A 15,371-nucleotide genomic window follows, 5' to 3' on the forward strand; every position below is an offset into this window, starting at 1 on the left:
CATCATAATGAAGCTGGCATTAGCAAAATATTTTTAAATATTCTTATGCCACGCACAACTCAATTATCTTTCCTTCCTTCTAGGATCAATTAATCAAGCTAGAAGAATCAAATCTCACTTTTGCAACACCTGCCTTTCCTGAAAGATAATTTTCACTGTATCACAGCAGCCTAAGAACTGTTGGATTTGCATCCTGAAACTGAAAATACATGTAAATACCTCAGAATATACACCAGATAAATGTGATTCACAGTCCTACATAAAATGTTTCCCCTTGCCAGAAAAACATTCAAAATCAAGAAAAGCATCCCCAGGTGGGGTACAAAACAGCAAATCGTTCTCACTTATGCTTTTATTTTGTTATTATTGCTTGATAGAGTAAAAAATAGAGGCATCTTCAAAGGTTTGTTTCCCCTGAAGAAGCAATTGAACATAAAGAGAATTCACTCTGAGAATGTTAGATTCCATTTATTTTGCCCATATGTGCCGTATCTCTTCATTTACAGTCCTCCACCTCTCCTAAGTGAGCTCAGGTTGTAAATTGTTTAGGCTTCCACAGCATCTTGCCCAATGGGGTCCAGACTGGAGATTTTGTAGGAACAACCAATGCTACACAGAGTTTGCTGTTGCCTGTGTGAAGCACCTGCTGCATTTTGATCATGACCTGCAGTGAAAAAAATTATTTCTGCCACCTGTCATGGTCAGGACTAGATGATCTTACAGGTCTTTTCCAACCTTCGTGATTCCAAGATTCTAAAGCTGAGTGGTGCAGCTTTAGGAGAGGTTTGCAGCTTAGGGCTGGTTTCAAATGGTGCTTGTTAAGGCTGAGGAGAGATGAGGACAAACGTCCAAATTGCCTGTTTTCCCTCGCTGATGGATGAAGCGGTTCTATCGTCATAAAATCATAGAATATAGAATCACAGAGGTTGGAAAGACCACCTCGTTCACCTGGTCCAACCACCAGCCCACCCCCACCATGCCCACTGCCCACGTCCCTCAGTGCCACATCCACACAGTTCTGGAACACCTTCAGGGACAGTGACTGCACCACCTCCCTGCGCAGCCTGTGCCACTGCAGCGCCGCTCTTTCTGAGAAGAAATTTTTCCTAACATCTGACCTGAACCTGCCCTGGTGCAGTTTGAGGACATCACCTCTCATCCTATCCCCTAAGCTGGGAGAAGAGCCTGACTCCCACCTCACTACAGCCTCCTTTCTGCTTGTTGTAGAGACTGAGATCCTCCTTTTGAGCAGGGCCCCATCTCCCAGGTTGGAGTCCCTGATGGAGCAATCCGAGCTGCCTCCATCTGATGGAATCTGAAGGCCCATTTGCTCTGCACAGCTGATCCCCACAGCCCGTTTCTCCCCTTAACAATAAAGTCTTAAGCTTGCCGAGGTAATAGGTTTTCACAGCCAGGGGAAGGTGAGTGCCAAGGATTATTAATAGTGTTCCTTAGTTAAGGAAAAGATAAATGTGACACCGTCACCAAAATCCCTGAATATCAGATACCAGTGAGGAGTGGGTATCACATGCTAAAAATAGAAAGAGCAGGAGAGATTATATAAGTGGGGTCCCTACCCCGAGTTCCACTTCTTTTTGACCACCTCCGTATCTGAGAACCTTTTCAGGAGTGCTTAGGAGAGATCTAAAAGGTAAGTAGAGAGAAAATGTTGAAACTTCCACAGAGAAGGTGGATTCGCTCGATCCGGGCAGAGTCCCGGACCTCCTCCCGACCGGACTGTAAAAGGGGAAACGCTTCCATCACTCTGATCCTATGGCCCTTCCCACAGACAAAAACCGAAGGACAAAGAGGTGCAAATCTCCCCCGCACAGAGGAGTGGATTGCCGCAGAGAAGATTCCGGGACATTAGGAAGAGGAAACGAAACACATTAAGGGGGGATGAGGAGAAAAAAAAACGGGGAGAAAGTGAAAAAATGGAAACAACGGAAGAGGGAAGGGAGAGGGGAAAGCGAAGGAGAACGCGAGGATTCCTATAGCAGAATTCGCTGAAGCGCTCAGTCGCACACAGAAGATGAAAAAGAAAAGAAAACAACTCCAAAACACGTGGCAGAAAGGAAATGTCTCGTTATGCGCAGACGATGGGATGAATGCTCTCCCCTTAATGCTGTCATTAGGAAGATGGATGTGTCACCCTTCTCGCCTGCCTGCAGATCGAGCTGCTGGCGTGGGGCTTCTGCTGCTTCCTCCCGTTCTCTCGACTCGGCTTGCTTTGGCAAGGGCGGCTCGATTTCGACATGATTTCCTCGATGCTGGTGAGGGCATCAACGCGTTGGTGCTACAGGAAGGGGGAGTTATCTCTGCGAAAGCCCTGCAGTCAGCTTGGGAATGCACAGTGTAGATTTTGCAGGGGAAAAAAGAAGAAAAAAAAAAAAGAGAGAGAAAGAAATTGGCAAAAATTCAGCAATAAAGCAAAACGTGTCATTCATCCTGGAGGGATGATGTGGAAAAGGCGAGGGGTCGAGTGTGAAACTGCCAATTCGTGAAACGCCTTGTGTATGTTAGGATAGCTTATATTAGGACAGCATATATTAGGATAACATGTATTAGGATCACAGTTGTGACTAAAGCTGGGCGGTTGAAAGTTTCTGGAAGTTTGCTGGCGGATGCTGCGCCGAGATTAGAGACGGGCCTGGGCCACTGCTGCGTTTTAAATCCCCTTTGTGCCGCTTTGTAAACCCCACATGCGGCTGCTTTGACTTTCTACGGGAAGTCTGGGGACAGTGGGCTTCGTGCTACACAAAGGGCCCCAACTGATGGATTGGCAGCTCTGCTGGCGTTTCTCACTTCTTCCTTTCCACAATAGGCTGAGGCCTGAGGGGTTCCCGCATCGTTAGGGATGGGGGGTGCCAGACCAGGGTGCGGAGCGAGGCTTCGGGCAGGAGGCTCCGAGCACTGCAGCTCTCTGTCAGTCCCCGGCTTGGGTTACGTGCGGGGGAGGGCAGCCTTCTAACAGCGCTGCCGTGTCAGCAGAGCGGGGCCGACACCGAAACCCGATTCACCCGCAACGAGAGCATCTTCGGAGGCCGATGGGCAGCAGCCAGCCCCGCTCGTGGGGACCCGAAGGGAGGCTCTGGGTCTCCAAGGGAGAAGTAACCTCGGCGACGGGGTCACGAAAGAAAGTGAAAAAGTGGTGGAAGGTGAAGCCCGGCTCCTGAGCAGATGGCACAGATGCTGAACATGGCAAAGGGGACGAGGATGTCCTAGCAGGATGGAGGCGTCTCCAGTGGGAAAAAAAAAGAAAAAAAAAAAAAGAGAAAGAGAAAAAAAAATCTATCAATATGAACAAGTAAAGAGACGCCAATTACAGAAGATCATGCAACCAGCACGGTGATTTCTCCTGTTAATGGTTGTATATTGGCGGGACTACAATTAACCTGTGTAAAACAGGGAGACGACTGACTGCACTATACGGAGCTTCTTGAGTTCCATCCTCCGAGCCGAACTCCACCACTTCTGCACCGCGTCCTTCCACCTCCCGGCTCCGAAACCACTGCAGGAAATATTGGGGCAGCTGAGGAGAGCGGAGCCCTCCGGGTTGAGTGTGCACCCCGTCCTGTGGGTAAAGGAGATGGATGCTGCTCCTCCATCCATCACCAATGTTTGTCTGTCCTTAAAGACAACAAAGACTCTCTTGTATCCTAGGAAATACATAGAAATTTCGGGGGGGGAGGGGGGCTGGGGGGGGGAGGAATGGTTCCGAACGACGGTCGCTCCCACAGGGAAGACTTCGCTGTTTAAAACAGAAAAGAGAAAAGAAGGGACCCCAACGTCACCTCCTCCCCCGTCCTTCTGCGCTCGGTGACACGCTAATGACTCACCCGCTGGAGCTGAGCTCGGGCCGCCTAGGTGAGGGTGTGGGAGCTCGTGCTTTTACCAAGGGATTACCGACAGCCAGACGCTCCTGCAAAGCAGCCCCCTCCTTTTTGAGGCCGCTCTGGCGTTCGGGCCATGGGTGCCATTGCGTCAGCGGGGTCGGGCAGGAGCTGCTGACAGCGGGTGGGGATGCTGCTGCCACACCGCCTCCCTCCCCGCCTGTCCTCAGGCAGAGATGCCAGTGTTCCTACCGAGATCTGCCCTACTCCTGGGCCTTAACCTTGGCTACCTCAACCCTATGGCTCCTGCCCAAACTCTGCGACCGGGTTGCACCCGAGGTGAGAAACGGGCACTGTCTCTTGAAGCAAATAAACCTAGAAAACACAGAATCCCTCAGTCCTTTTAGCTGCTCCTTTGAGGCTGTGGGTCCCGCCTGAGGACCCCGGCGCCCTGCAGGAGCTCGGCACGAGTGCGGGGTCACCTCCCACTTCCCCTTCGGCGGATCCCAGCGCGGAGGGCTCTGCAGCACAGTGCGAGCGGCAGCCGTGGGATTCGCGGGGATGTGATAATGAATTCAGCGCGGATGATGCTTAATATGGAGTGGCCCGAAAGAAACGAGGTCTAAGGGGGAGGGGGGGGGACGGGGGGGCGGGATGGGAGGGGGACGTTTTAAGTGTTTGAACGAGAAAGCAAACGTTCACGAGCTCCGTTCCATTTGCTCCCCGACTCCAAAAGCTGCTTGAAGCTTGGCATATGCTGCAGTTCCGACTACAACTGCTAAAGCTCATCCCGACTTCCCCAACAGAAGGGATCCGCTCTGCAGTTCCACCGCACCCGAGGACTTGACCTTGGCACGGCCGCTCCGACGCAGCCCCCGCAGCGCTCCCGTAAGGCACCGCCCCGCAGGGAGCGCACCCGGCCGGGTCCCCACGAAGGCATCCCCGTACCCCGTCCTTCAGGGGACCGCTCCGTACGCACCGAGGGAGCGGCAGCCCGTGGCATTCCGCCACAAGCAGCTTTATCCGTGGCTGGCGCCGGGCCAGCCGCTCCCGACGTGCCATCATCCCCACACGGCACTGCAGCTTTGGTCATATGAGCAGAAATGATGAGAAAAGCACTTTTTTAATCTTTTCGCACTTGCTTCCCTGTTCAAACAGTTGCAGGATGGCGATGACTGACGTGCTCAGCGCTGAGGATATCAAGAAGGCTGTGGGAGCCTTTTCAGGTGAGTGCTTAATTTTCTTTCTTTCTTTTTTATTTTTTTTTTCTCCTCCCTTTCGTCTCTCCAGCCCAGGATGTAGTGCATTTATTTAAGCTCGGGGAAGATTACAGCTAGATTAGATAGCAAAGAGGACGCGTTTTCAGAAGTGTGGCGAAGGCGTGACAGGTTTATCAGGTGCAGGACTGCATCCTCAGCAAAGTTGCTCTGCACATGAAGGAGGTGAAATGCTCGCTCCTTTTTAAAGGAAGGTAAGCAGCAGCTGCAGGCTGTGCTTTGCTCGTGAGAGGAGACTTCTAAGGGAACCGAGGGGGATTACGTCCTGATGCAGGATAGGGACGGCGGCAGCTTTCCAGCCATCTAACATTCAGTTTCAAGTACTGCAGAACTGCTCTTTTGCATTTCAAGGAGATGAAACCCGCTCTTTCCTTACTCCCTATGCGGAATCCCCCAACTGGCTTTGCTTTTCGGGATGGAGCTGAAGGCAGAGCAGCAGAGCAAGCGAGTGCGTTGCTCGACTGCAGGAGCTTTCTGCAGGGCGAATGGCTGCAGCGGTCCCTACGTCCCATATATCTCGGGCTCCTCCGGTGTTCAGATATTCCTCATCTCTTCTCAAAACTGACGGCAAGCCCTTTTCGTGCTTCGTGCTCTGACTGTTAAGGGTTGCCCTCAAGGAAACGGCTGCGTTGTGCCCCCCCCTGTCCCGAAGTGCCTTTCTCTCCTGCTCTGTGCGGTGACCTTCCCGAACAGAAGCAGTGCAAAACCCGCTGAGCCCCAACAAACTCAGCAGCCACAAAGTCGTGGGGACCAACGAACTGCTCTGCTAGATCCGGCAGCTGTTTTCCTCATTAGCTCCCATTGTTCCAGGGCCGTTTCCAAGTCCCGGAGCAGAAGTAATTAGGAGCTACTAATGACGGGTCTCAGCCAAGCAGATCTCGAGTGATTGATCTTCCTTCGCTTTATGTAATAGGAAAAGCTGAGGAGGGAACAAAGATGCATAATGATAATGATAATGATAATAATAATAATAATAATAAATAATATTTCAGCACCTTGTGGAGGTCACGGGATTGGATTTCAGCAGCACCTTTCTAGGCTGCACCATAGCCGTTAGCAGGGGGCTGCATGGGTGGGACAGAGGTGGTTTGGTTAAAGGATGCAGCAGGTAAACCCCACGTATTATCTTTTCTCTGATCACCAGGGCTCTGCTTTTTCCCCAGCGACTGTGTCTCAGAGGGTCCTGCTGGCACAGCACAGAGCCGAGCTTACAGACAGTGATTGCACACGCTTTTAGTGGTAGGAATACTCTGTGCCAATTTCAGGCGAGCCTTCAGGAAAAACGGACTAGAACTGTACGAGCCATGTGCACTAAAATAGATCCTGTCCACGGGGGTGGAAATATCAGAAAGTGACAGTGGTCTAATAGGCGGAGTTTGCTCTCTGAACACTTCTCTTTTTTTAGTGTAAAACTCAGCAAGACATATTTTAAGGCACTGAAATGAGAGTGGGCAGGTTAGCCTTCAGCCTCCAACTCTGCATAGAGTTCCTGTGTGACCTTGGGCAAGTCTCCATCCCTCTGTAGCTCAGTTCTTCATCTGCAAAACGGAAACAGTGCCCTTCTCACCATTTGTTTATTTAAACGAGTGTTTGTGAAGCATGACTATTGCAGTGTAGGTATTTAGCTCCTGCCACAGCAAGGCTAGAATGTACTTTTGCCTCCCAGGGTGGAACATGAAGCAGTAAGGAAGAAAAGGTTATGTATGTATATAAGTTTTAAAGATTTTTCTAAACCATTCTATGGCTTTTCACCCCCTTATAGCAGCCGAATCTTTTAACTACAAGAAGTTTTTCGAGATGGTGGGTTTGAAAAAGAAGAGCCCAGAAGATGTGAAGAAGGTTTTCCATATCCTTGATAAAGACCGGAGTGGCTTCATTGAAGAGGAAGAGTTAAAGTAAGTAAAGATATGGTGTTTCTCAAATAGCCTCACCTTAAGAGTCTGATCTCTTTTTCACAGGACTGTAGATAACAGCTTATGGTTCAGCCTCCCAGCTGGTACTTGTGTGCAATAATCAGTTGTTTGCTGGTGTAAGAATGATAGTGTGTTGGAGTTAGCTAGCTGAGGATCCCTCAGACTCGTGAGTGAATACCTCATGGATGGTACTTCACTTAGATTCAGAGTACAGTGCTCTTTCCAGATGATAAAGAGCAGTGCTGCGGTGGCACAGGCTGCCCAGGGAGGTGGTGCAGTCTCCATCCCTGGAGGTGTCCCAGAACCATGTGGATGTGGCACTGAGGGATGTGGTCAGTGGGCATGGTGGGGATGGGCTGATGGTTGGACCAGGTGAACTTAGAGATCTTTTTCAACCAAAATGATTCTGTGATTCTATGACCTCTGCTGAAGGCACAACCATGGATTCCACCTCATATATGGAAACAGCAATGCAAATAAGTACTAAAAAGAAGTTTCAAAGTGAAACTGTTCTGATACAAACAAACAAACAAACAACAATTTTCTTTTCTTTTTTTTTTTTTTCCATTCCTCCTCCTTAGGTTTGTGCTGAAGGGCTTTACCCCAGATGGCAGAGACCTATCAGACAAAGAGACAAAGGCTCTTCTGGCTGCTGGAGATAAGGATGGTGATGGTAAAATTGGCGCTGATGGTATGTAACCAGAGGCATAAACTTCCATAGGAAAAATCCAGTATTACTCTTACACATAAGAACTGAGTAAAACTAGGAATCACCGCGGGCTGTGACCTTCTGAAGGGCACAATGTGGGTTTAATGAAACGTCAAGCCTTGCTACATTGCCCGTACCTTGCTCGCAAGGCTTCAGGGGAAATAGGAGCCGAATTCTGACACTAGAGGGGGCAAGAGTTTAGAGTTCGGTTTGTAATTAAGGGACGTAGGAATAAATACCAACACAACTTCTTCTTTAAGTCATTTTATTCTTTCTCAGTGCAGGGTGGGTCAGGACACTGAAACTTCACAGAGAGGTGTGAATATAGAATTTAGAAAAGAAAATAGCTGAGTACCAGCATTTTGCCTTGGTGACTACTGAAAAAGAAAGAAATGCTTTCTGAAATTGTTCAAAGCCTTGCAATGTCCTTAAAATTCAAAGTACAGTCAGTCTGCCACCACGGAGTCATCCAATAACAGTCCATCCACTCTGCTAGTGTCTGTGTAGGTCTTCACACCTAAAGACCTCATCACTCTCTTTTTCTAAACATGAGAACTACAAAGAGTGAGAAATTCCCTCACGGTGTTGCTTAAGAAAAATTACTTCTGTTTTCAATATCCCCTTGGGATGAATCAAATTGGCCCACAGGAAAACGTTCTCCCTTTTCTTTCTGCATCTTTTTCTTCTGTATCCCTGAGAAAAGCTGGAAGAGGCATTTCTGAATTACATCCTTCCTCACTGCAGGAGATGATAGCAGGGGATTGTGGCCAGAGCACTAAATCACCCAGACAGCAGGCAATTGCTAAGTTTTCACAGTGCTGATAAGCTACATGATAGGTTGAAGTGTAAACATATCTTTAAAAAAATAATAATAATAACCTCACATCTCTCTCACCTGAACTCTGAGATCAATACAAAAACGTTGTCTACAAATAAAAAGCAATTATAAAAAGGAATAAAAGGCAAAATGAGGTTACCTGACAGTCTCCTAGTTTAGAAGCTGAAGCAGTGCCATACAGAGTTATCCTTGGACAGTCAGGTGATACACTTGCTGAAGTGTCTGCTTGTAGCACAATGGCATATCCATGACTATCATCCTGTTTCTAATCTAAAAGTTCTTCATTTATTAGATGCTGATTATATTACAGTTGCAGAGGAGCAATTGCAAAGCACTCAGGGGAAGCTCTTGCTAGACTTTAGCAGTGTTACTGAGGCTGAGGAGTATGTCATCATTTCACTTCTGATATACTATATGGGGCCTTCTTATTCCCATTGAAATGAGTGGCGCTGACACTAAAGTCAGTGGGCACAATTTTCAGAAGAAAACTTGATTCAGGTAAGTAAGCTTGCAGCTGATTGGCCAACCCCACCTCAGACACATTCTTAGTTATGCAGAAGGCTGCAGAGCAAAAATCAGCTCAACTGGAATAAAATAAGCACATCACAGAACCATTTTGGCTAATATGAAAGAATGACATTAACACTTTCATGCAAGATCAACCATAGCACTTTTTTTAAAGTTGACACAATGCCTGAAAGTTATTACACTGTAACAAAACAATAGGAAACACTTCTTTTTCTCCTTCTTCTACAATTACCACTCTTCCTTAACTCTGAAATAGAATTACTCTGAATTTATACCAAATAAGAGAATGAAGAGCTTCTCTCCTCTCCTCTCCTCTCCTCTCCTCTCCTCTCCTCTCCTCTCCTCTCCTCTCCTCTCCTCTCCTCTCCTCTCCTCTCCTCTCCTCTCCTCTCCTCTCCTCTCCTCTCCTCTCTTCTTGCCACATTACTACTGCATAAACTCTGTTCCTTTTCCCTTCCTTAAATTTGACTCTGACAAACAGTTACACCACGAAGGCTGGAAGAACAGGCAAAGGAAACAGCTGGAACTGTGACCAAAGGGCAAGGATGACTGATATTTCACACCTTTTTCTTTGGTTCATAAATCCAATTCCAGATTATAAGTGCTCATAACTGCCTACCTAAATTAATCACAGTCATAAATGTACATCATATCATATAGCAGTCAGGCTTAATGGATTGTCTTTTACCACCAGAAAGCTGTTTCTCTCAGCTGTTTCACCACAAACATTAATCTCAACCTCTTAATCAACCTTCTTTCATATGAGGTCTCACGTTACAAATTCCTCTCTTAGGTCTCTCATTTAAAGCCTTCTTTCATTTCTGCAAGACTGTCCAGCTCAGAAATTATTGTATCAACTTACTGAATCGAGATTTGTAATTTGTGGTTGCTCAACCCATTCCAATGAGCTAAAAACCTGCAGCATGTTCATGCAAGACACAATTACCTACTTTGAGATGCCAAGCCTCTTTATGTTCCATTGATGTGAACAGAAAATGAAGAATTTGAAAAAAAAATCTAGGCCAAAGCCAGGTTGGTTACCAAATAAAACTACAGGCATTAGCTTTCAGATTGGATGTGAAGCGATGCCGAAGTAGTGCCATCAGCTTCTGGAAAATTCCTTTAAGAAGGAGGCAGGAAAAAAAAGGCAGGCTTTTGCTCATAATGTTTTATTGAAATTTTATCATGTTTTTAGCAGTGGACAGACACATCGTGCTTTTCAGTTTCTTATTACTAACAGATTCGAGAAAGTACACAAAGTAGAAGATTTTCAATGGTTGCGTGCTGAAGATGGAACAAAAGGAAAAATATCCTAAGTCAAAGTCTTTTACTCAACAAAGGTCAACTTCTAAAGCTTTTACAAATATTCTTATTACTTTCTTTAAAAGTTGCAAAAGTGAGGCATCCTGCATTCAAAATTACAGCTGGTATGCCATGACCTTGCCATGAGTAAAAGTCATTTACAACAGAGAAAAATCTTTTGGAAGTCCTTCTCTCACGCCTCCTTTTGCTTTTTCAAAAAATAAATCAGTGTAAGTCATTATAAGTACATTTGATAATGTAGAAATTGAACCCAGTGAGAGAAATTATTCTACAACTTGTTCTCTGTCATTAAATCTGTCATTTTGGTAAAGTACTACCAGGTACACATTAGAGTATATACTACTAAACTGTACTAAACAGAGGGGGGCAATCCTTCCCTTTTACATCAGAGATTTAATGCAAGACAGCAAGCAAAATACTGAAAATCCTTTTACTATCATTTGTGCATTTTTGTATTTGTTTGGAAGGCGAATTGCAGCTATAGGAGAGGATGCAGTCAATCAGAAAGGTTATTTCACCAACAGGCCATTCAATAGCAATAAACTGTTACCAAAGTGAGCAACATACCGGGTCTAGTAAACAGTGCCATATCTCATAAATTTTGCATGTATGGATATGCTTTGTGACAATGCATCCACAATCACCCTAGAGTTGAACTAACCTTCACATGGAAATAGTTGGCAAAGTAGTTTGCAAAATTATTCAACTGGAGCATCTCTGAAATATCTATAAAGCATACTGAAGATACTGGATAAAGTATGAAGTGTATAGCAATTATTCATGAAGGAACATTTTATGGCTTTATGGTTTGGTGGCTTTCAGAAAGTACCCTTGAAATATATTGCCAGCAAGTGATAAAATCACTAGCATAAGGTAGTATAGAAATCCTCTTGCTTCAGGTTGAATGACCTTTCCCAAACACATTCTGTAGATAGAACTTGTTTTAAAAATGGATTAATTTAGCAGTAACAAGCATGACAACTTGTTCTAATAGAATATGCATTGTTAGTTTTCCCTTTTAGCAAGGTTTCATCTATGGGAGTGCATGTCTCTCTCTACAGGATCTATTCACACACTGATTTAATAACTGCTTTCCCTTCCTGCCCAGAACAGCCTGGGTTTCTATCACAAGTGGTTTATGTTATCTCTTAAATTCAGTTTGCAGCACTTTTGATCTAAGTACCCCCACCATGTACGGGATTTATACACGTTTCATGTTAGGTAATCCGCATAACTAATCCTAATTTGGATGTACTTCTTTCAAAATGATGGACAATTGTGGATTTAATTTAAACCCTCTGACACTTACTTCTCAGTCTGGCGTGCGAGTGTTTGGCCAAATATTTTTGGACACGTCATCAGAAGAATTATCTGTTTGTACATACACATCAGTAGAGATATCCGTGAGTTAGAGATTTACATTTTCCAGTTGAACGTTAGAACGTTCTGTGAAATGCCCAATTTTCACCTGCTTTTTTGAGTTGAAAGACATTGCTCTTTGTTATGTCAAACTCCCACAATTTTCTTTTGAGCTTTTACAGATGTCTCCCTCCCATTTGTCACCTTCCTCTCAGCTGGTTGTGTTAAATCCATAAACTGCTCTATCTGTAGACCCTCTAATCTTTCCATCGTCTCTGTTTCCTTCGCTGGGATTCCTTTTAATCTGTGATTTTTAACACTTTTCGGTACATACAACTGTGACTCATTCAAGTTTAGATGGAATTATGAATGTTAACCTCCATAGGTAATACAGCTCTGAAAGGCATTATATATATTACACTATAAAATTATCCCAAACTGCAGATAGATACCTTTATGTAAACATTATGGGTATAATGCTAATAAAAGCCACAGAATAAAATCCCAGCCCTCTGAAATCACAGAGGGATTCTTCTCATCATCATCAACGTGGTCAACATTACTATGTAGGTTTTTTTACAGTGGAGTCAGCCTTCTGTTTTGTAATCTATCATTTTCAGTCAATTTGCCAGTCCAAAATCGAGTTTGCGTGTAATATATTTATAACGCAGGGACACAAATACTCTGAAAGACTCATTCGCGAGTCTCTTTGCCAAAATCTGATAGAAAGGAAATTTATCTGACTGCAGAATTAAATTTCTAGCTCTTGCCTTCATCCCATTGAGATTTACAAAAGAAAAACAGGAAACCAATCAAGTTCTTCACATGAATAGCAGCAGACAGTTCTGACAGTCTGGCATGCATAGCTTCTCCCTCCCTTGCCCTCAAGAACTTATTTCACTTCACTACAAGATTTCCTAAGTCAACAGCAACTTAGGAATTAACTTGAATTAACTTGGATTTCTTTTGTTCTTCTGTTCTTGTGATGTCTCTGCTACATCAGTGAATCTGTAATCATTGTAGTCTGATTCTTCTTTCTTTATATCTTCCTTCTTTTAACATTTGAATCTTTTTCTTTTCTTTTCTTTTTATTCCCCTTTCCAGAATTTGCAACTATGGTGGCTGAATCATAAAGGCTTTAAGCAATGCAAACCCTTCACCCATCCTTCACTGCCCAATTCCAACCACCTCCCGCTGACTGCTTTGGCTCCTGTTCTATTTATTTATGTTATTTTATACTCCAGCTCTGTTCTCTGCAATCCTGCAACTCTGTAACTGTGCTGAAAGACACTGTTAAAATAATAAAGGTCACATCAATCTGGGCTCCACTCGCTCTCACTATCACTTGTTTCTTATTTCATGTAGTCTTGGCAGACGTTGAGTGAAAATTTTCTTTATTTCATTTATTTATTGCTGACACCCCTGCTTCTTTGGGATAATTATTTGGGATAAAACTTGCACAAAATGAGTCATTCAGTCCAGGCTCTGAATTGTGGCAGAACTGACTGCATTATTTTTAAGCCATAGATGGATGCATACTCATAGCCTGGAAAATCACTAGCAATGGCAATCACCCAACTTCATTTGGCAGTTTGTTCTTCTGACTTAATCAGTTGTTATAGCTAGAATGAATTTCCTACATGTTAACCTACATCTTCTTGATGCATTTCGGTGACTGGTAAACTATTTGTATAATTTGCTAAATCTGCCTCATGCAGGGGGATTTTAAGATTTGACAAGAGTATCAGTAGTTGCTCATCATGCACAGGGATAACTTTGTGAAGTGTTAAAGTGTGATCACTTTTGAAACACAGGGTATATTTATTAGCAATGTTATACAAGTACCTGGGACAGAAAGGATGCATTAGTCAAAAGAGACAACATTATGGATGTGAGGAAAGGAGCATCAAGATTTGGCTGTGATGCTAATGCTGACATTCCCGCTGTTAAAATGGAGTATCAAATATGTTTATATTAAAAAGTGTATCTTCTACAACTATCAAAAACAGTGAACATCTTTCTTAGAGTTACATACAGGAAACTGAGATTCAGACTACAGAAGCAAGTAGCCAACAGTAAGGCTATGACAGAGCAAAGAACCAAATGCTTCTTTCCCAAATCTTTGTCAGTAACTTTGAAACAAATCTACTGCTTTTTTCTTTCTTTCTTTCTTTCTTTTTTTTTTTAAATCAAAGTTTAGAGTGGAAATAAATCACTTTTAGACAACATTTCTCCCACATTGTGACAGAACATTGATTAACACCTCAATTAAGAGGAAAGGTATCTTCCATTTCTTGATTCCAAACTACTCCCTGCAGCAATAATATCTCACTCTGATTATCATTAATCTCATATTAAAAAAAAAATAAAAGGTTGAGATTGAAACGTCACCACCACGTTGTACAGAGCTCCATTCTCTGCCACAGCAATTGCTGATGCTACTTGCAAACCCAATAAACACTCCCAAAAGCCATCCTAGGTTTTCCCTCTACAGTCACTTACAAGGAAGACTTTTTGCTGAAGCTGCTGTTCACCCAAAAGAAATCCTCTAGTTTTGCACAGTGTATATACGGATCTGAAAAATGTATTGATTTTTATGTATCCAAATAAAGCAAATGAAAATGTACTGCAACGAAGAGAGATGGTTTATTTATTTTTTTTCTCGGCAGCTGCTGACCTCAAGTGGTAATGAGGCGTAATTGCAAAAGTGCAGAGGGCCACAGAAAAAAATGTTAGTCCCACGAACACAGAAGCATCACGAATAAAGATCCATTTAATCAAAGAAATACCATAAAAATCGTTATGCAGCCAAAGGCTTTTATGTTCTCTGTCTGTCTTACATTTTAATACATCTTTGTGTGTGATTAAAAAAGCCTGTAATTTTATCCAGCACTTTGCCAAAAAAAAAAAAAAAAAAAGAAAAGAAAAAAAAAAAAAAGCACAATAGAACAAATGGCAAATAATGAATCTACCAAGTTATTTACAGTACTCTATTGGAAATAAAGCAAGTTGAAGTAACTTTCATTGAGATATTTTATCAGTATAAAAGTCTGAAGACTCCAGTGATTCCTACATCAGTCTGTTTTCACACTAGTCCCTCAATCACCCCTGAACAAGCAGCACTTAGGGTCTAATCAGCCTATATTTTTCCACTGGATAAGATTAAAAGAACTATCCTTTTACCTTCAGACAGAAAGAGTTATAATCAGAATACCACTGACAATACGTTCAGAGACTTCCAACATGGCACCTTCACTTTTCATGGTAGACAGTAGTTGATATTCCAAACAAGAACCAACACCTCACTACCCACACCTTAGGTTAGTTTGTGCAAGTATGCAGCCAGCATACCTGGGTCATCTACCCACACCATCAGAACTCTCAAACTCTGCTTTAAATCATTATTCTTAACTGGATTTCAAATTCAACGTTCAAACTTCAGTATTTTATGCCTTTAGCAGTAGAGAAAAAAAAAAATACAGGTGTCTAAAAAAACCCACGTTGTCCTGTGATGTACAATTTCGTACAGAAAGATGTGTTAATTTGCACAGAAATTAAGCTTCTCTGAGAAACATCTACCTTAATTTTCTT

At 43.7% G+C, this 15,371-nt stretch overlaps 1 protein-coding gene across 3 annotated transcripts; it reads left to right on the top strand.

The window, feature by feature from the left end:
* Positions 1–4,310: 4,310 nt before the first annotated feature.
* Positions 4,311–14,406, top strand: PVALB (parvalbumin). 3 transcript variants are annotated; one of them, XM_048932383.1, is made up of 5 exons: positions 4,311–4,453; positions 4,992–5,059; positions 6,873–7,005; positions 7,605–7,714; positions 12,885–14,406. In XM_048932383.1, the coding sequence occupies exons 2-5, from the start codon at positions 4,999–5,001 to the stop codon at positions 12,911–12,913; spliced, it is 333 nt and encodes a 110-aa protein (XP_048788340.1). In that variant the 5' UTR covers positions 4,311–4,453; positions 4,992–4,998; the 3' UTR covers positions 12,914–14,406. The 3 variants fall into 3 exon arrangements, with proteins under 3 accessions (XP_048788340.1, XP_048788332.1, XP_048788322.1); XM_048932375.1 differs by lacking the exon at positions 4,311–4,453 and adding an exon at positions 4,506–4,721; XM_048932365.1 differs by lacking the exon at positions 4,311–4,453 and having other exon boundaries at positions 4,737–5,059.
* The last annotated feature ends 965 nt before the right edge of the window (positions 14,407–15,371 follow it).

The sequence above is a fragment of the Lagopus muta genome, chromosome 1 (assembly GCF_023343835.1).
Source record: "Lagopus muta isolate bLagMut1 chromosome 1, bLagMut1 primary, whole genome shotgun sequence".
Taxonomy (NCBI): Eukaryota; Metazoa; Chordata; class Aves; order Galliformes; family Phasianidae; genus Lagopus; species Lagopus muta.